The sequence below is a fragment of the Quercus robur genome, chromosome 7, assembly GCF_932294415.1.
Source record: "Quercus robur chromosome 7, dhQueRobu3.1, whole genome shotgun sequence".
Taxonomy (NCBI): domain Eukaryota; kingdom Viridiplantae; phylum Streptophyta; class Magnoliopsida; order Fagales; family Fagaceae; genus Quercus; species Quercus robur.
Genome location: NC_065540.1, coordinates 19,853,420 through 19,874,863, shown reverse-complemented (window position 1 = coordinate 19,874,863; position 21,444 = coordinate 19,853,420). Strand labels below are relative to the sequence as shown.

Sequence of the window (21,444 nt, the reverse complement as noted above, 5' to 3'; positions counted from 1 at the left end):
TTTATACCTAGTCTCTTTTATGAAGATCATATCATTGTTAAGCAGAACACACTCTAGGAAATATCATAATTTATTTTGAAAAGCCATTTATTTTGAACATAAATTGTTAAAAAATAGATCTAAGCATTCATAATTTATGCTAATTTGATACTTTGGCTTTACTATTTTCACACTTGTGAATGTGTCTCACACATATCTGCAATTTTAAATCTGTTTTTAACTTTACTGTAACCAGATTATCTTAGCATGTACTTTGCTATTTGATATCTAAAAATCTTTACTTATTACAGAATGCTCAACCATTTATTTTTCAATTAATTTGCATGCAGTTATATAAATGTATCAAAATGTATCAATTGTTTCCTTAAAACTCACAATAAACAATTAAACCAATATTGTCTTAATTTCACTATTTTTTTTACCCAAAAAAAAAAGTTTTAAAAAAATAGTTCGGGTTCGGGTCGGGTCGCGGGTCGGGTCGGGTTGACCCGCACAAAACACGGGTCGGGTCACGGGTCAACCCGTTTTTGCTTCGGGTCAAAAAAATCGGGTTCGGGTCGAGTATTTTTCGGGTCGGGTCGGGTCGGGTCAGAAAATTCTGACCCGTTTTGCCATGTCTAAGAATGAGCAAGGTGTTTGGTCAACAATGGGATTGATGAAGGTTGCAGGGCAATCATGCCGGGCATGAAGGCAATCCTTAGATGAAAAAAAAAATCATCATTTTGATGTCCATGTATATCAGAAAGGTGTCGTTTGGCAGTTTTCAGGTTTTTTGGACATCCAAGTGAAGAATTGCTTTTCTTTTAGTAGTTAGATTTTGAATTTTTTGTCTCGTTGTTTTCTTTTTCTTTCTTTGTTAACAATGTAATCATGCTACGCTAGTGTTTGCTAGTGATGCAAAAGAGAAATTGGGGGTCATATGTCCCTCGTTCTCTTCCCCATTGTATATTTTGTTCCTTAATTAATAAAGACTATCGTTTCTACTCAACCAAAAAAAAATGTCTTCTTAAGCAGGGGACAGTTATGGCACTAAATTAGTTCCAATTAGCAATACAAATAGCTTCAATAAAAAAATTCCTCGACATAATTGTGTGAAGGCAAAGTGGAGGCTGAGTTTCATTATGAGATTATCAGGCCTTATATTAAAATTATTCTCTATGATTTGGACTTTCTGAATTATGGTTACTAGTATCATAGCTCCTGGAAAAGAGAGGTTTAAGTTACACATTTTTTAAACCATAGATCTATATAAGATATCAGGGTGAAAAAAACACAAATGCCACCTCATCAATATTCTGTCCAAAAATAAATGAGCCACTTGCCCCCACATTAATTTCCCTAAAATCAACACTTCTCCCTTAAAGTCTAAACCTGAACAGCTTCTCTCTCTAAACTCACCTTTTTCTCCACGACTCCAATCCACACTCTCCAACGCCTTGCTAACAGTTGAGTTACCCAAGCTATGATAAACCCAGTTGGGTGCAAAGGGAGAAGATGCCTGTGCTTGCGGTGGAGGATCCAAAACCACAATGAGGCCGCGGTGGAATAGTTTTGTGCTAAAACTGGTTTTTCTTCATTAGTAATTCTTGGTTTATTTGGGTCTCTCTTTTTTTCTTTTTTCTTTTTTTTTTCTTTTTTTGGTAGATGTATACATTTTCAAACAGATAAGGTTAAAAAGGGGATTTTCTTTATCAAAAATTTATTTTTCTATCATCTTAGCTCAAAAAAAGGTTAAAAAGGGGAAAGATCAAAAAAAGATTTCCATGCTTAGCCCATTGGCAGTATTACCCCTTCTCTGCAAGCATTCCACCTTCTAATGTCAAGGAAATTTTTCTTTCATTGAAACCTGTTGTATGAGAGCATTGCATTTTTCAATAGTTTTTGAACTCTCTCTCTCTCTCTCTCTCTCTCTCTCTCTCTCTCTCTCTCTCTCTCTCTCTCTCTCTCTCTCTCTCTCTCTCTCTCTCTCTCTCTCTCTCTCTCGTTAAAAGGAAATTAAGCATTGAATGGGTTGGTTTTGTTTCAAAAATGATATGAAGATTAATTGGGTGTGTTAAGAGATTGAAAAGGGCCATTACGACATTCTTTGGCTTGAGCTTCCATATTAAGGATTTGCATTAGGAAGAGTACTTATAATTGGATTGTTAAATCAAAGATGCTATGACTTTAGGAAAATAATTAAATTATGGATTTTAAGGCACCAGCTTTCACCATTGGAAAACTCATAAGTGAAGAAGAGAGGTATATGGTTTTTTTCTACCTTAGCATAAAAGAGCTGAGATTATCACATGATAATTTGAAAATAGCAAGAACCAGAAGTTGATATGAGCGGTGGAGCCATAGAGAACGGAAATGAGCTTAGGGAGAGAAGCTTTTAAGATTTAGACTTTAAAGAGAGAAGCATTGATTTTAGGAAAATTAATGCGGAGGCAAGTGACTCATTAATTTTTAGATAGAATTTTTTTTTTGACTGAATAAATAGAATAATGATGATGTGGCATTTGTGTATTTTTCACTCTTAGATCTTATGAAGATCTGTGGTTAAAAAAAAGGTGTAACTCTTAGAGAATTACATCAGGTGTAACTTTAAACAATAGTACACCTCCAAATATTTTTAATCAGATGTGAATTTTGATAAATCCACTGCTGGATTACATTATCTTCACATATTCTCCATGCTTCAAAATTTAATGATGATCTTAGGTTTCGTTTGGGAGTTCATAAAATAATAGAATGGAATGATCATAAGAGAATATGGAAATGAATGGAATGGAAAGGAATGGAATGAAATGTATTTAAGCAATAGAAAGGAATAAAAAAAAAATGAAATGGAATGAAATTAAGTAACCTTGATTAGATTTTTAAAAATAAAGGAATGGAAATGAATGAAAATGAATGGAATATAAGTAATCTTGTTTGGGAGTAACATAGAGGGAATGAAATGTAATCCTTTTATGACAATATTACAATTAGATCCCTATTTTAAAATAAAAAAGTTGAATATATAGGAGTATTTTGAGAGTTTTAGCCATCGTTTGGGAGAAGGAAATGGAATGGAATGGAAATAAATGAAAATAATAATTTAAAATATTCCTCCCTTTTGTTGTTTGGGAGTTTAAGTGAGAGGAATGGAATGGATAGGAGATAACACTTATTCCTCTCGATTTCCTTAAAATCTCAAATTTTCATTCCCGTTGAAATTGGGAGGAATGGGAAGGAATGAAATTAGATTTAATGAATAAGGGTCTAATAGTAATATTATCATAAAATGATTCCATTCCATTCTCTTTGCGTTACTTCCAAATAAGACTACTTACATTCCTTTCATTTTCATTCATTTCCATTCATTTATTTTAAAACATCCAATCAAGGTTACCTAATTCCATTTCTTTTCATTCTTTTTCATTCTCTTCCCTTACTTAAAAATGTTTCATTTAATTCCATTTCATTCCCTTATGAACTCTCAAACAAAGCTTAATTAGTAAAAAATTCATTAAATCTAATTTCATTCCCTCCCAATTTCAGGGGAATGAAAATTTGAGGTTTTAAAGGTGATGGTGGTCTGAATTAAGTTCAGTTCGTCCATGGTGTCCATGACCAAATCACGTCCAGAACAATTCACAAGGGAGGAAGCCCAATAGAAGCACCACAAACATTAATATTGTGATCGTCCAAATTAGGATAGTCATCCATAACGTTCAAGGGCATGGGCGACCAAACAACACTTAGCTAATTTCAAAAGATCTTTCTACACACACCAAGCAATCGAGCCATGATTCATCATTCTAGAACGTGGGGAGGATTCCCCGAAATCCGCTTCATTTTCTTCACTAACTATACACATCTCCCATAATGATAATGGATTCGAACAAATAGACCCACTAAAAACTCTCTATAAAAAGGATCTAACCCCATCAGCCTAAGATACATTTTACGATTCACTAGTTCACCGTCCTTGTGTTCTAAAGACAAAATTGACTTAACCATCAGATGGTCCTTGGCCAGTTCACCTCGGTCACCCTTTACAATCTTTTTTTCTCTTCAGGTCATCAAGCCATCATCGTAGCTAGAAGCATTCAGCCTATTAATTCTCATGCATCATCAAAGGGATTAGAGAGTGTAAAGTGGTGGGCTGTGCTAATAGTGTTGGGCTGCTTCCTGCTGCACTAGGCCCAAGTTTTCTGGATAAGGGAGTTGGGACCGGTCTAACTGCAACTCAATTTGGTCCGGTTTGTGCGCAAAATATGCCTGGTTTGCCAGGAACGTGCTTGCGGCAGGCAGAGCTGTTTCAGATAAGTTGTGGCAGACAGACATAATAACCCAAAAAAATATATATATATCTGGCTACTTAGTAGGAAATGAGCAAATGATCCCCAAACACAATCACAACAATAATAATCACTTTTACCAAAAAAGAAAAGAACAAAAGGGAGCAAATAGTAATATGTATGGGTTAATCAGAAGATGAAGAAATCAGCTTAAATCTGGTCCGCAGGAGCAAAACCAGAGAGGAAAGAACGTTCCTTCTCAACGCAATTAACCTCTCAGGAAAATCCTGTCGTGGAGATTAACTACCCTGAGGGAAACGGACCTGAATGGTTGATACACAAGGGCTCTTTTTGGTTTTGACAGAGAGCAGGATTTCGTGAGGGAGAGAGAGAATCAATCTACCGGTGCATGCCTGCCGTTCTAATTCTCCCTCCATTTTTCTTTCTGGTTGTTTTCTTTCTTTTCCTCCCACTCGTTTCTTTTCTATTTTCTGGGATCTCTTTTTTGAATTCCTATTTCTTAGTTATGGTTCCCGTTGTTTGCTCTGTTTTTGTTCACGGCAAGATTCGCTCTTTATAGTGCCTGCTGTGACTAGATTTTACTTTTTTAGCTATTAACCTCCTTTGTGTGGTCTGGGTGTACTGGTCGACCACCATTGGTTCGTCTGTGTGCCACCCCCCATCACCAGACAAAGAAGGGTATTTTGTTTGTTTGTCTTCCGTGGCACCCTTTCCTGCTACGGTCTAGGTTCTTTCTCTCTCCCTATCCCTCATGGCATGCACCTAGTGATTCCAACTCAGTTTGCTTCTTTTGGGTAGTAAGTCATCCTAGCAAGACACTTCCCCGAAAGAACCTGAGCCGAAACCTCAAAAATAGATTTTTCCCCTCTCCCCATCATCAAACCATGCTCTCTGAATCTCTAACCCATAACATCACCATGCCCTGTATTGACTGGGTACAGGCTGGTGGTGCCTGGGCCTTGCGCGTGCCTCCCTTCCATGTGTGTCCAAAATCTGCCTGCTGGTTGTTCGCCTGTCGTGGTCTAAAAGCTTGCCTGCATAGTCTGCCATCCAATCCTTTTGACCTTTTATGTGAGCTGTTTTTCGATTTCCCGCTCCCCTGAGGAGCTGGGCTTCATTTGATACTGAGTCTTACATTTCTTTTGGCTCATTTCTTGATTACCCTCATTTCCTGCCATATTACTCTGTCACTCCTGCTGTAATGACTCAATCCTGCTGGGCCTCTTTTAGGCCCGTTTACTCTTTCTCCCTAGTGGCTTGGTATAACCATTGGTTTTCCTACTTATGGGCTCCTGTGTCCCTTTTGTCTTTTTCTTGGGCATCCTTGGCCCACTTGCTTTCTTTGGGCTTCCTTGGTCTTTTTACTAACTTCGCATTCCCATGGGCTTTTACTAACTTCATTGGGCTTCCCTAGCCCAATTTCCTTATTCTCATCCTTGAGGTTCATGAGCCTGCCATTGACCCCTTACTTTCTTTGTTTGTATTACTTTGGGCCTGCGATGGCCCTTTTTCACTTTTCTACATCATATACTGCCCATGGGTATGTTATTTCTCTCTTTCCGGGATTCTTTAAGCCCACTTGCCTCTTCAAGGCTCATCGGTTTATTTCATGGGCCTGTGATCCATTATTCCTGCCGCTTGGGCCTAATGGTTTTTGCCAATTCTTTGCTGACCTTGTCGTTGGGCTTTCTTCTTTCTACTTGAATTCTCACAAATGACCCTCAACAGAGAGGAATGAGTGTTCCCTCATACCCATTCCATTTCCTCCCACTTAAACTCCCAAACAAGGAATGGACTTTCCATTTCCTCCATTAAAACTCCCAAACAAGAAAAAGTGAAGAATATTTTAAAATTATTTTTTTCATTCCTTTCCATTCCATTCCATTCCTTCCTCCCAAATAAGGGCTAAAAATTAATAGTCATGTCATCAATCAATTGTTTAAATTCAAGTTTTTGTAGTTTAAAATAATGCATAAAAGATGAATTTATGGATTGAATGGTAAATCACATCTAATTAGCATGAAAATTAGCATGCATGTTAAGAACATATAGAATATGTAATTCAACAGTTGGATTTTCCAAATATGAATTTAATAACAAGTTATGAGGTGGTGTAACATTACTTAGAATTACACAAGGCATAACTTGAACCCAACCCATATATTATAATATTTATTTATGTAATTAAAAAAAATTACTAATAGAATAAATACATTTATTTTGTTATATTTATTAATTTAAATGGTTATTTATTTAAAATAGTTATTTAAGTATAATAAATTTTGATATTATTTTTCTAAGATTTATATGAGAAATAATTTATTTGAAATATGGTATACTTGCTAAAATTTAGTTATTTTGCAACCGTTGTAACAAAGTTCAAAAAATAATAATAATAATAACACACAATCGAGAATGTAAAAAAAATAACTGAAGGATATTTTGCATCTTTATGTTATTAAAACGATATTTGCATTTTTAAATAGGTATGAAACATTCTTATTTATACCATGCACTATATCATGCAATTTTCAAATTTGTAAACACATATGATATGATCAAATCACTACACAATCCTTTTTTTTTTTTTTTTCTATTTTGTTTATAAAATAGAACACTAAAGATTATTTTTTTTAGAAGGAAAATTATTGAAATATTGGAGGAAACTAACAACAAAATGCACCACATATCGAGACAAGAACCTGTTAATTCTCTCAACTCTCAATCTCACTATCGTAGTAGTTTTTTTAGGGAACCAGCCCTCCAATGATTTTTTTGCATGAGTAAATCTTTAAGTAGTTGCATTCTATTTCAATGAGTTACAGAGTACATGACTACAACTTTTATACCTGTATCCCTAGCCTTATCTGATCTTATCATCTAATAACTAACTAAACTAACTAATTAAGCTTGTACCTAATTAGCTAGAGCATTTGGTCCAACGGATAACGGATAAAGAAACTATGAGGAGTGTACTTAATTTGAAAACCAAGGAAATAGTTTAGAGGGGCTAAATCTTTGAGTTCAAAATCCTTGGGAAGATTCTTGATGAGATTAGTGACATTAGAGTTCAAATTTCCTGTGTTGATTATGTCATTCACATAGACAAGGAGAAAAAGAATAGTGGAATGAGACCTGTAAATGAACATGACAGGGTTTTCCATTGAAGCTTGAAAACCAATGATCAATAAGTGGCTTGTGAATCTTTCAAACCAAGCATGAGGGGTCTGTTTCAAACCATAGATACTTTTGTGTAGTTTACAAACATACTGAGTTGTGGAGGAGTCAATGAAACCTTGGGGTTGTTGCATGTAAACAACCTCTTTGAGTAAGCCAATGAAATCATAAAGATCATATAAAATGAGCTGCAATGCTAAGGATGAGTCTAACAGGATTTAACAACAGGATTCAATGTTTCATCATAGTTTAAGCTAGCCTGTTGTAATTACTTTAGCCACTAAATAAGCTTTGTATATAGTCACTATATCAATAAGGTTTACACTCATTTGCAACCAACCACATTGGTCTTAGGAGGAGGAGGTACTAATTTCCAGATTTGTTGTCTAATGTAGAGGGTTCAATTTGCAAGGGATCTAGAACTGTGGTATGAAGGATTAGCTTCCTTTTAAAGATGCAAGATTTGGCTCTAGTTTGCATAGCATGGTTATTAATGGCAGGTGGGGTGGTTAAGGTGATATAAGGTCCATATGGTAAGGTAGTTCAAAGTTCAAACAACATTTTTTAGTATTTAAAAACTGAAAAGTGTGGGCAAAGAAAAAAAAAAAAACAATGCGTTTGGAAAGAGGTTTTATTTAGAGTATTTGAGTTATGTTTCTCATTTTAAGGTATTTAAATACTGAATTTAGAAAATTCCACCTACTAGTTTTGAGTTGAAAAAAAATATGGGATCCACTTGATAAGACTTAACACAACAACATCTCTCTCTCACATGCACACCTCATCTTTTTCTTTTTTTATTCTTTCTCTCCTTTCCTCCCTTCTCTCTCACGTGTAATCTTCTAATAAATATTAATAAAATAATTGTACTCGTTAGAAAGTTACCGCTTAAAAAATATACATACACATACCAAACACATAATTATATCACATTTTAAAATATGTTGTTTGAAACATGGTACCAAATACATTTTTTGCATCATAAGTACTTTAAATATGTATTTTCACAACACTTTTTTAAACCACAATTTTCTCATAATTTTAAATAACAATACTTGAAAGCTACTACCAAACAGGCACATAGTAACTATTGAAACAGAAGTGGTTGAGGTGACTTATGAGCTGTAAGAATAGAGGTTGGAGTAAGGGAAGAAGGTGGAGGAGTAGGTGATATGCTAGGAGTAGAAACAAGAGAATGGGAATTTATAGGAATAGATTGAAGGGATAGAGATGAGTTGGAACTTGTAGAATGAAGAACATATTGTGGTGGAATATAAGAGAACAGAAACAATAATGCAAGGATGAAAAGTTAAGGAAGAATGAAGCCAAGTGGGTGTAAGAGTAAATGGATCAAGAGACAAAGAATTGAATTGATTTAGAGGAGGAGAAAGAAATGGAAAAACACTTTCATGAAAAATAACACGTCTTAAAGGTAGTGTAGTCAGGGACAGTGTGAGACAGTAAATCCCAAGTAGACTTAAAGTGTGAGGATGAGAAAGAAATTCTCTTTATGGGGAAAATGGAAGTGGTGAAGACAAATGCCCAATATGACAAATGAACATCAGATTGGGAAATAAGAGTAGGAGAGGTTTCAATGATGTGTTGATGCTTGCGTTTAGCTACACCATTTTGTTCTAGTGTGTGAGGGTAAATGAATTGGTGAATTGTGCCATGAGAGGAACAAAATAATTTCAATTCCTTGTTGGTAAATTCATCTTCACAATATGTACGAAGTGCTTTGATTTTGTGACCAAGTTTATTTTCCATAGTAGATTTAAAATGAACAAATGAATTCAAGACTTGAGATTTATTTTTCAATAGAAAGAACCATGTGAATCTTAAGTAATGATCAACAAAAATGACATAATATCTTACACCAGTGATAAAAACAATAGGACTAGCTCCCCATACATCACTATGGACTAGTTCTAGAGGTGCAAAAGTAGTAAAGAAGTTACCAAAAAAAAAAAAAAAAAAAAGTAGTAAAGAAAGTTTATGTGACTTTCCTTGAAGATAATGAGTACATTGATTATTAGGGCTGTCCAAACAACCCAAGAACCGACCCACTTGGCCAAACTGATCGGACCTGAACTATCTGCTGCCCAATCTAACTATTCCAACGGTCGATAGCAAGTCCTTACTTTCCAAAATCAATTCCAGCAAGTCGAGTGCGGGTCTCTTCCTCCAAAACTTGAGCCACTTGACCCAATCGTGATATAAATGGGTTAAATGTTGTTTTTCATAACTCACTATCAGTTCTCTACTCTCACTCTCTCCTCTCACAATCTCTCTGCTCTTCGCCGATCTCTACTCTTCGCTAATCTTTGCTCTTCATTAATCTCTACTCTTTATCGTCAATCTCTACTCTTCATCATCGATCTTTGCTCTTCAATCGCAACTTCGCCAGCTCGTCTTCACCTCCATCGACTTCATCTCTCAGGTTTGATCTTTCTATTTAGTCTCTTAGGTTCAATTATCTGTGAAATTGGTATCTATTGTTGTTTTTGTTCTTTGGGTTTGTAGATCTGTTGATTTTATTCTTCAGGAATCAAACTTTAGTGTTTGATCTTTGTATTTTAGTTGAAATCAAAGCCGACCGCCATCCACCTGAGCCCGATTTGACTCGACTTGTGGCTATTCGCGGTCAATGCCAGGTGTGGAACTTCTCCACCCAATTTGATTGGGTCAGTTGCGGGTTGGGCACAAACTTAACCTGGACCGACCTGTGGATGCCCGATTGATTATTATGAAATTGAACTTTATATGTTCCTACTCCAACTTGGAATGAAAGCTCAACAATAATATTTTTCATTTGCCTTTTTATCCAACAGATTAAATATAATCAACACACACACCCATTTTAAAAAGGCAAAAGTGTATTTTTGGTGCCCACATTTTGGGTACTTTTATTTTGGTCCTTGTGTTTTTTAAAGTTTGGTTTTGGTCATTGAGTTTGTCAATAATGTTTTATTTTGGTGTCGTCATCTGAATTACTGAACTTCGTTACATGGCTAAATCAAAGCTCTTGGCACATTCAAAGATGATGTGACTAGCTAGTATCTAATAATCAAAGTAAGGAAAAGGAGTAGCTAGGGGGGAAAAGCTTGCCAAGGATAAACACGAACACACAATGGTTCCCTTGTCGTCAGCATTAAACACTTTCTTCATTTTCTTCAAAGTAATTATCGGCACTGTTGATAATCAAAAGCAAAAAGGTTCCTTATTAGATTTTGTAAAAACATGTTAACCTGAAGAATCACAACAATAGATATTGTCTGTAATCATCTTTCTTCTTTTGGCCAATTCATTGTCTGCAAAGTGCAAACATCACAAGGAAATCAAACTCTCACTAGACTCTGAATTTCAAATGCTTGCTTTAGTGTACACCATACAGCTATATGCTGAAAACATGAAAAAACATACACTACCATGCTCAACTAAACAAACATGAGCATGCCTACTCTCACGTACTAGCAAAAACATTTTTTCCAAAATGGTTTCTTAACTTTGTAACAACATGGTTAACTTGAAGAATCGTGACCATTGATATTGTATGCAGGGGCGTAGCCAGGAATACATACTTGGGGGGGCTGGGTTGTAACAGAGATATACTAAATATAATTCTTAAGTCTATTGGATACAAAATTATCAACTTTCATATATCATTATATACTTGAACATGTTGGGAATTCAACTGAAATTCCAAACCTGTGAGAAACAAAAAAAATAGAGAAAACAAAACGCCAAAAGTAAAACAATCACACGCACAAGACAATATTTATGTGGTTCGGCAATTTGCCTACGTCCACAGAGTTGCAGGGATTTCATTATTATTAAAGAAAATTACAATGTGCGGCTACAATGTTTTTCTTTCTCAAAAACAACAAGACAAAACCCTAATCACCAAAAAAACGGCTTTTATATCCTGCGCACAGGATTCACAATGGGCTACAAAACGGGCCAAAAAATTTTTGTCGGCCTAAGCCTCCGCTCCATGGACTAAGCCTCAGTAAATCTCCCATTATTCGGGTCATCAACCGGATCAAATCATGCCTGACGACGATTTTTCATGGAATAAAATTCATCCATTATCATCTCTATAGTGAAATTCCCTGCAATTTCCTTCTCTATATAAACTATCATATTATCTGCTAAAAGCTCATCCTCCATTCTATTGCGAAGTCTTGTTCTTAACAACTTCATAGCTGAGAAAGCTCGTTCTGTAGTTGCTGTAGAAACTGGAAGGGTCAACACAAGACAAATAAGTCTATCAATCAAAAAATAGATTTTAGACTTTCCTGAAATTTTTAATCCCCTACATAGCTTGGAAATTGTACTCATATTCTGAAAATCTGGATGTTTTATCACATCAAGCTCATAATGTTGCAATTAAGACTCCAAAAGCTCTTGTTCATGTTCAGTGAAATCTTGAGGATAATATATCTTAACCAAATTGCATATATCAACAATTTTGAATAATCTAAAAGCATCTTTGGGATTTAAAGCTGAACTAAGAATGACAAGTTCTGTTGTTAGCTCACAAAATCTACTTTTCAATTCTTGCAATTGAAAGTCTATTGCAACTGTAAAAATGCCAATTCTAAAATGATGTTCTATTGTTAAATCGTCATCTTGACGACGATATCTACCTCGACCTTTAGTGTAACGAGCATTCATATCAGGAATATCAATTTCATGTTGCTCACAAAATGATATAACACTAGCAAGTAAAGGCTCCCATCCATCATCTCTCAACTTTTGAATAAGTGATTTTGTAGTTGAAACTAAATGCATGGCATTTAAAAGGTCTTGAGAATGTTGTTGCAAAGCTTGACAAAGAACATTAGTAATTCCCATTATCTCTTTCATCAAATGCAAGATTAAAATAAATTCAAATGATGTTAATACCTGATAAGCTCCTAAATTCAAATTATGTTAATACCTGATAAGCTCCCTCGGCATCACCGCGTTGTTTATAGTTAGCCCCTTCTTCAGAGATAGTGTTGATAACTTTGCAAGTAGCATCATACATTTTAATCAAACTACAAATAGATTGAAAATGAGATCCCCACCTAGTATCTCCAGCTCGTTGCAAAGTACCAATCTGGTTTGCACCTATTCCAGTCTCAATTTCATTAGAAGCAATCATATTCTCAACTTGTTCTGCTTGAGCATGTTGCTATTCATCATTACGCTTACTAGAACCAACAACAATATTGATAATATTAACCAAATGATCAAAGAATTGATGAACATCTTTTACTTCTCTAGATGCTGTAACTAGAGCTAATTGCAACCTATGAGCCATACAATGTACATAATAAGCATATGGACAATCTTTTAAGAAAAAGAGCTTGTAATCCATTTTATTCACCACGCATGTTACTAGCCCCATCATATCCTTGACCTCGAATATTTTCAATGTGGAGGTTGTAACGAGAAAGGACAGCACATATCTCATTCTTTAAAGTCAATGCAGTAATGTCTCTAACATGCACAACATGAAAGAAACGCTCTTTAATGAAACCTTCTTTATCAACAAACCTCAAAATGATGGCCATTTGCTCTCTCTTCGACTCATCCCGGGCTTCATCAACAAGAATGCAAAATTTTGCATCCCCAATTTCTTCACGAATAGCATTTCGCACATTACTAGCAAGAATATGCAAAATCTCCTTTTGAATTGTGGGTGATGTATATTTGGCATTTCCTAGAGCATTTTCCAAGACAACACTAGCTATTTTGTCATTGAAAGTTGATGTGAATTTTATCAATTCAATAAAATTACCTCTATTTTTTGAATCAAGGCTTTCATTATGACCTCTAAAAGCACAAGCTTGGAATGCTAGCCATCGAGCACACTCTATTGAGGTTTTGAGCCACAACCGATTACTCTCTAATTCTTTTGACGTTTGTTTCTCAATTAACTTGTCAATATGTCGTGAATAATTCTTTAAATCCTCGCAACATTTCACAGCAATTTTATGTGGGGAGTTTGGTTCTTTCCCTTCATGACGAATTAAAGGACAATTCATTCCATCTTTCACCTTTTTCCAATTATTAAAACCTGTTGAAATGAATGCATCTGATCCGGGACGACCTATTGGTTTCTTACTAAAAAGGTAGCAAGGTAGACAATATATCGCATTCATTGAAGGTGAGTATTCCAACCAATCCTTATGTGAAACAAACCATGAAGGTTGAAATCGACGACGATGAGTATCATCATTGTATGGATAGTCTATATCTTTAGGTTGGTATGGACCTTCTATGAGATAAGCTCGTTGGATTTCATCTTGTTTGTTGATAGGAAATTCACATATTTGTTTACGTGTTCCTGGATCACGATCTATCTCTTCAAATTGAAGTTTTGGACATTTGGAGGGGTGTTCATCAGACATCGAAGTATTAACATTTGTTTCTACAGCCACAGGTGTCCTAATTTCTGAATTACTAACATCTTTTTTTTTTTAAGAATGCATCAATTGTTTTTCGTTTGCTCATAATTCTTTTAGCTTTAAGAATATGACTCAAAAATTAACCTGAAAAGAATTTTAAAAAATAAAATTTTAATTAGAAATTTTTGCTTAGTTATATGAATGTTATTCATACTCAAGAAAAAAACAAAATTTCCACTATAATTTAAACAGTCAACCCATTTTTAATACAACTTTAATTAATAATAGCCCCTCAAACAAAAACAAAAATAATTTAATTCATTTTTCTTTTATAATGTATTGGTTAATTTAATTATATAGCTTTAATTATTGTTGTTTAGCGTAACAATAAACTATATTGCTTTAATTTATTTGTCATTAATTATACTGCTTTAATTTGTTATATTGTTTAGCCTCTTGTACATATTACATTAAAAGAGCTGAACATTATACATTCCATGTGCAGCACAATAATTAAAGCAGTGTAATGTGCTGCACAGTATATTGCTTTAATTATTGTTTACCTGGCCCCATGAGCCCATCTACCCCCTCCCCACCCCACTCAACAGACAACAGACAAGCACAACATGCGCCCCAATCACAATAGCCAGTTGCAATCAGAAAATTTCGCAATACCAATCACAAATCACAACACAGTGAACACACGTTACACTAAAGATAAAAGACCAACACACTGACCAACAAAAAGGATAAGATAAAGACAAATTTAAAAAGACAAAAACAGGAAAAAAGCAAAATCCAACCAATAAAAGACTCACAGTTCAAAAAAGAGAGAGACTTACTGAGATGTGAGATCAGATAGGCTATTAAAGTTAAAAAATAAAGAGAGACGTTCATAAATTTCATTTCAATTTTGTCATTCAGTGAGATAGAGAGAGAGAGAGACTGAGAGAGAGTCAAAGAAAAAAACCTTGAGGGAGGGCCGGATCGCCGGAGGGAGCAACAAGCAACGTTGCACCGGAGTAAAGGCAGAGCGATCTGCGATCTCCGATGACCGATCTACCGTCTACGATCTGCGAAAATTTCATTTCATTTTTTCATTTCAGTGAGAGAAAAAGAGAGAAATACCTTGAGGGAGGGTCGGAGGGAGCACCGAGCACCGGAGCAGAGGCAAAGCGATCTGCGATCTCCGATCTCCGATTTGCGATCTGCGATGAGGGGCGAGCGACGAAGACGACGACGAGCGAGCTGCGGCATCGCAGCAATGTGACTGTGGGTTATTGGGTTTGGTTTGCTAGGGTTTGGTTTTGGTTTGTGTATTGGGGATTTTTTTTTTCTTTTAGATAAACACCTCTGTCACTCTGTGTTTGGTTTGCTGTTGAGTTTGATTTGCTTTTGCTGATTTGCTCTATATAGGCAGTATTGGGGTTTGATTTCTCTGCCAGCGACGTGATGGTTTGATTTCTCTGCTAGCGACGTGATGGGTTCGATTTTCTGATTCTCTGTATTGATTTTTTTTTTTTTTTGGTTGAGAATCTGTGGACTTGCCGTGAGCGAGCTACCTCTGTAATCTATTGGGCTCATCGTGGGCTTAGCTTGCCGTGGGCTTCTCTGTTAAATTTTTTTTTTTTTTTTTTTTTTTTGCTTGAAAGTAGAACAGATAATATATATATATATATATATATATTTTTTTTTTAATTTGAGGTTGTTCCTAATTTTTGATTGAGGGCTAGGAGAATGGGTGAGAAATGGGTAGGGGGGGCCGGCTGTCTAATGTTGGGGGGGCCTATTTATTTTTTCTTCATAGTCTAATGGGAAATTTTTTTTTTTTTTTTTTTTTTTTTTTTTTTTTTTTTTTGCAGGGGCCACGACCCCCCAAGCCACTATGTGACTCCGCCCCTGATTGTATGTAAATACCTTTATTTTTTTTCTCTGTCAAATATATTATCCATAAACAACACAAGCAAATTAAACTCTAACCAGACACTGAATTTCAAATGCTTGATTAGTTCAAGCACTGTAGAGCTACATGCTGAAAACATGCCAAGACATATCTCACCAGTCACCATTTTCAACTAAACAACAGAAATGTAAAAAATATGTTTCCTTTATATTATATGTCTGTGGCTATGCATCATACTGATATTTTTACAGAATTATCTTTTTGATTAAGTTAGTAAACATTAATAGACATATTGGGATCTAGAACCTATATTTATGGAACTGTTTTGGAAATTACAGACATGATGCAGAATTCATAACTCTTAAGCTAACAAGATGCTAATTATAATAATTAAACTTGTACAATTAAATAGAGGGAATTCCATATGATGCCTGTAGTTTAGGAAACAATTAATAATTGTTTTTGACACCTAAGGAGTGAAGAGACCATCGTACAGCACCATTTGATTCAGTTGGTTTGCTGTCTCTGGCATTATGGTATTGTGTGCAATGGGTTGTTGATTCAATTTTAAACAGGAATTCTTGGCTGGAAATACTATGCCAGTTCATCATTTGGTGATATTCAAACCCAATGCCCAACTTAATTGGCGATTTGCACGTGCATTGAAGTGGAGGCTTCAACTGAGAACTGAGAACTGAGAAGTCACAACCCAACGGCTAACAGCATAAGCATCCATTGGTGCAAAATTTTCAGGCTTGTTGGCATAAAAACCTACTTTTTTTTTTTTTTTTTTTAAATTTACATACTGACTTTTCAGAATGTCACACATAAGATTATTTATTTTACATTACATTTCATCTACTCTCTTCTTTCACCCTTGTGATATGTAGCATAAGAATAAAAAACTAAATGCAAAATGAATAGTGTCATTATAAATTTACACAGTTACAGAAACAATCATATATTTTTACACAACTTTACATAAGTTAACATATGAATTTTGAACTTAGTTGGCTAAAATGTGATTATTTTCTATTATACAACAATAAGTGTGTACCCTTGTACATATGTAATGGTACAATTAAAAATAATCACAATTATATGATTCAAACTATACATTTTTTTAAAAGAAGTTTAAATTATATATTGTATTAGCTTACATTTTTTTAAACTATACATTTGTAAAATATGTAATGGTTTTTCATATTATATATATATGATTTATTTATTTATTTATCTGATTAAAAATTTAATTGGTTTTATACTTTTCGATTTTTGCACTTAATAATTCATTTGCCACAAAAATTATAAACTTAAATAGACATATGGCGAAAAATTAGACTCCAATTGAAATTCAATTTTGAATCTAATTGGATTTGGACTCTTCAATATTTACACTCAATAATTCACTTGACATAAAATTAAAAATAAAATGGGACATATGATACAAATTGAGAATCCAATTAAAATCTAATTAGATTTTCTCTAAGTTTTGGCTATTAATATATACTAGTGTGTAACTTCGTGCATATCCACAGATACAATTAAAAAAAATTACAATTACATGGTTCAAATTATACATTTTTTAAGAAGAGATTAAAATTATACATGGTATTAACGTACACCATTTTTAAACTGGACTTTTAGGCACTTCATTTTTTACATCCAATAATTCAGTTACCACAAAAATAATAAAAAAATAAAAAAAATTAGAGGAATTCGTGACAAAAATTAGACTTTAATTGAAATCTAATTTAGAATCTAATTGAATTTTGACCCTTTAATTTTTACATTCAATAATTAACATGATACAAAATTACAAATTAGATTAAACACGTTGGGGCGCAAATTGAGAACATGATTGAAATCTAATTTGGATTTTCTATGAGTCCTCTAAAACGTTAAAAACTTAAAAGCCTACCTTAGCCCAAATGCCTTTGTTACAAGTAGGCCCAACCCATTACCTAGAAATGACCCAAGACAGAATTAGTTTGCAGATAACGTTGTTCACACAAACCACAAGCTCCACTGATCTTTCTCTTCCTTGCTTTCATTCCCAAGTCCAACTCCTAAACCATTCATTCATAGTCATAGAATAGAATCACTGTAAACCCTAACATAGAAATCACAGCAACAACAATTTTTTCTTTCTTGGTTTAAGAAAAATGTCAATCCTTCAAATCCAAACACTCTCATTCTCAAATTGTTTGACAGGTCCAGCTCCAACGAAGTTGTTCCTCCACCCAAAACCCTATAACCCTTCACTCTACTCCCAACCCATCACACCCAAAACGACGATTATTCGTATGGGAGGGGGTCCCAGAACCTACCCAGGTGGCGTATCAAAGTGGCAATGGAAGCGAATGCAGGCAAAGAAAGCCAGGCAGCTCCTCAAGGCTCGCCTCGCTCGCGAGCGCAATATTTACGAGATGCGAAAGCGAGCAGAGCTCAAGGCTGCTGTGTCAGAGCTCGAGAGGCCTTGGGAAGTTGTCGAGAGAGCCCCTAACTTGCTCTCCGTTGGCGCTGATGAACAAGTGAAAGTCTTGGCTGATAGGTTTCAAAGGCCTGGTGGGTTCGATTTGTGGACTCAGAGAGATGGGCCCCAGTTGTTTGAGACTGTGGATGAGTTACCCTCAGCTAGATTTTTCCCTAAAGGGGTTGTTCATAGTATCAAACCTTATCAAAGAAATGGTGGGTTGGATGAATTAAAGGAGGAGAAGGGTCAGAATTTATTGGATTCGGAGAGTTCGTATCAGAAAGACAGTTTGGAAATATCGGGTGTGAATAGACAAAATGGGAAGAGAAGTAATGGGAAATTGAGAAAGAATGTGAATAGGAATAGGTTTCACGATGTGGGTTCGAATGGTTCCGGTGGGTTGGAGTCAAGGGAAGCTGGTTTTGATAGAGAACAGAGAGGAAAGGGCCCCATTGGTTCCGGTGAGTTGGAGTCAGGGGAAGCTGGTTTTGACAGAAAACAGAGAGGAAAGGGCCCTATTAGACGGAATGTTCGGGGTAATGGCTCGTTGGGGTTGAGAGATTCACAGTCTGATGATGTTTATGATATTGGTTTTGATAGAAAACAGAGAGGAAAGGGCCCCATTAGACGGAATGTTCGGGGTAATGGTTCGTTGGGGTTGAGAGATTCACAGTCTGATGATGTTTATAATATTGGTTTTGATAGAAAACAGAGAGAAAAGGGCCCCATTAGACGGAATGTTCAGGGTAATGGTTTGTTGGGGTTGAGAGATTCACAATCTGATGATGTTTATGACATGAATTTGCAAGAAGATGGAAGTTACGAATTCTAAATCAAGAACGGCCGGAATGACTTGAATTGTAAGGATAATGGAGTGGAAGCTGAATCATTTTGAATTTAGCAGCTTCTTAAGGAAAAGGGTCTCTACCAGATGAATTTAGCAGCAATGAGATTGGTGATGTTTTCGTCCATTTTGTGCAAGCTGAGTGATGGTGATGTTGTCCCACTTTGCATTTGAGGTTATTGATATTAGTACTTAGAAGATGATCAGGCAAAGAGCTACATTAATCTTTCCCACAATGTACGTGTGTATATCTAGATTATGTTGTGACTAAATTGTAAATTGAGAGTTTAGTCTTTATATGTTCGCATTGTTGAATGAAAATTTAGCTCTTGGGAGTATGTGTTGCTCAGACTTGATCTCACTTAATCGTTCACTGTATGTTAATAGTATTTATATATGTTCATTGAACAAGAAAAAACAAAAATTTTAAATCTAAACCTTGCATTGCTCTGATTGAGGTTTCACATGAGTGAGTCAGTTTATAATTATAGCTCGAGTAAATTAACACGTCTTCTTAATAGATTAGTTACAAACGCACTCAGTGGATCTTGAACCCACAATCTCATATTTTTCACACTTGCAAGGAGAGGAAGTGTCAGTTGAGCTAGAGCTCATTAGCAATCTTCAATGATGGTTCATTAGCAAAACTGAAACACATGCTGGTACATACATCATGCATATGTGATATTCCTCTTTGTCTAGTTTTTACTTGCTACATTGAATAAATCAGAAAGGTCGATAAAATAACATGTTGAAGAAACATTGCTGTTACTTGTAAGTGATGGAGTTCTGTAATGTTGGGGCTCAACAACAATGATGATTAGGCTTTACTGTGTGTGTGCTTTTCAAGAGAAAAAAGATTAAAACAAAAACTTGGGAACTTGAGAAAGGATACAAGTTGTGATATGATAAATACAGCCCATATTTTCTTCAAATTCTTACAAATAAAAACATAATGGAAGCCCACCAAGTTCTATTCTGCATTTTTTTGGAATTAAAATACATAAAGGAGAAAGAGGAACCGGGGTGGGGGGGGGGGGGGGGGTGGGGGGGGGGGGGGGGGGTGGTGGTACTGGCCCATCTTGATCCTCCAAGAGATGGACCCAAGAGGGGAGAAGAGATGGTAAGGGGGCCACCCCACTTAAAAAAAAAATCGCCCAGCGAATGTTATGAGCAAGATAATATACATGCCTAGGGACAAAAACAGAGTCCCAACACAAAAATGAATTGAGAACAGATTTGAATTCATCACGGATATAAGCTAAATCTGGATTGGAGGATGAGGAAGACATAGCATCAACTTCAAACTTCACATAATTGAGCAGCTATGGTTGCTTCAAAGATAGTTTGATTCCTAGACCATCAGTTTCTGTCAAACATTGTAGCTGCAAAAAGAGTGCAGTTGTTTCCATATTCTACATTTAAACTCAGAAATTTAGGAGGGGAAATAACTATCTTTAAAATGACTTCTACCAAAAAGAGTGAAGTTCTATCGGCAGTTTCTTAAAGCTTTAAACAGGTTTTACATACTAACACTTAATGGACATAATTGCTGTCATGTTACATATTGTAGTAAATTGGTTATTTTTATTTTTATCCCAGTTCGAGCTTTCATTAGCAGAAGTAGAGGTAGGAAGAGATAGGATTGACAAAGTATTCTTCATCAGATATGCATTTTCTACCATTACATATTTCCAATTGACATACGTGCTTATTCACACACAGCCATAAAACTGAAGATATAATTCTTAAAGATATAGGGAATTGTCTATTTAAGGGCCACCATGTCTGTTATTGCACACTACATTCAGCAAAGTCAAACTATAGATAGTGCCAATCTTGAACATTGATATAATGCGGATCAGGTTCATTTTACCATTAACATAATGCATATCAACCTGATGGATGCGTTCAACCCAAGTCATAGTCGTTGTTATCTTTTGTAGTATATTAAGGTCAAAGACAACTCCTAAATTGGAAGACAACGTATATCGTAGAATGCCCTTGACCCATCTTACAAGCAATTATCTCATGTCATTTTTTAGGCCATAGCAACTGTGAAAAGCACTATAATGACTTTATTACACTTCCATTTGTCAACGTCTCTAAGCCTCTGACCTCCACACCTTTTGACTCTTCAGGCATAAGTGGTTTAGTGGAGTGTTGCACTCATCTTCTGAATTCTTCAGTCCACTGAATCCATCTTAGTGGATTCTATTTTCTATTTACAAAATTGCCGTCACTTTAAAATTCCACTCAGCGCTTACAAAGGTTTGAGGGTTGGGCTTACCACACCTACCTTTGGTTTGTATAGATAAGAAACTGACTTATCTTCAGTTTAATGTGATTGCTTATGT

The 21,444-nt window shown here is 35.4% G+C and overlaps 2 protein-coding genes across 2 annotated transcripts; one reads left to right on the top strand and one right to left on the bottom strand.

Annotated features, from left to right (window-relative positions):
• Nucleotides 1–11,855: 11,855 nt before the first annotated feature.
• Nucleotides 11,856–15,121, bottom strand: LOC126691132 (uncharacterized). Its single transcript, XM_050386205.1, has 5 exons — nucleotides 14,993–15,121; nucleotides 14,835–14,937; nucleotides 12,841–13,176; nucleotides 12,409–12,629; nucleotides 11,856–12,326 (listed from the first exon to the last, which is right to left on the bottom strand). Exons 1-5 carry the CDS (start codon nucleotides 15,119–15,121, stop codon nucleotides 11,856–11,858), a joined length of 1,260 nt encoding a protein of 419 aa, XP_050242162.1.
• A 2,675-nt stretch (nucleotides 15,122–17,796) lies between these two features.
• On the top strand, nucleotides 17,797–19,436 carry LOC126692680 (uncharacterized). Its single transcript, XM_050388378.1, has one exon. It carries the CDS (start codon nucleotides 17,933–17,935, stop codon nucleotides 19,073–19,075), a length of 1,143 nt encoding a protein of 380 aa, XP_050244335.1. The 5' UTR covers nucleotides 17,797–17,932; the 3' UTR covers nucleotides 19,076–19,436.
• Nucleotides 19,437–21,444: the final 2,008 nt, after the last annotated feature.

Excerpts from the sequence above, each read along its gene's own strand:
- LOC126691132 (XM_050386205.1), bottom strand. The coding sequence starts at position 15,121 with ATGCCGCAGCTCGCTCGTCGTCGTCTTCGTCGCTCGCCCCTCATCGCA. Across the intron at positions 14,938-14,992 it reads CCCTCCGACCCTCCCTCAAG|ATCGTAGACGGTAGATCGGT; the intron begins GTATTTCTCTCT and ends AAATTTTCGCAG. Across the intron at positions 12,630-12,840 it reads TGGGGCTAGTAACATGCGTG|AACAAGTTGAGAATATGATT; the intron begins GTGAATAAAATG and ends ATGCTCAAGCAG.
- LOC126692680 (XM_050388378.1), top strand. The coding sequence starts at position 17,933 with ATGTCAATCCTTCAAATCCAAACACTCTCATTCTCAAATTGTTTGACA.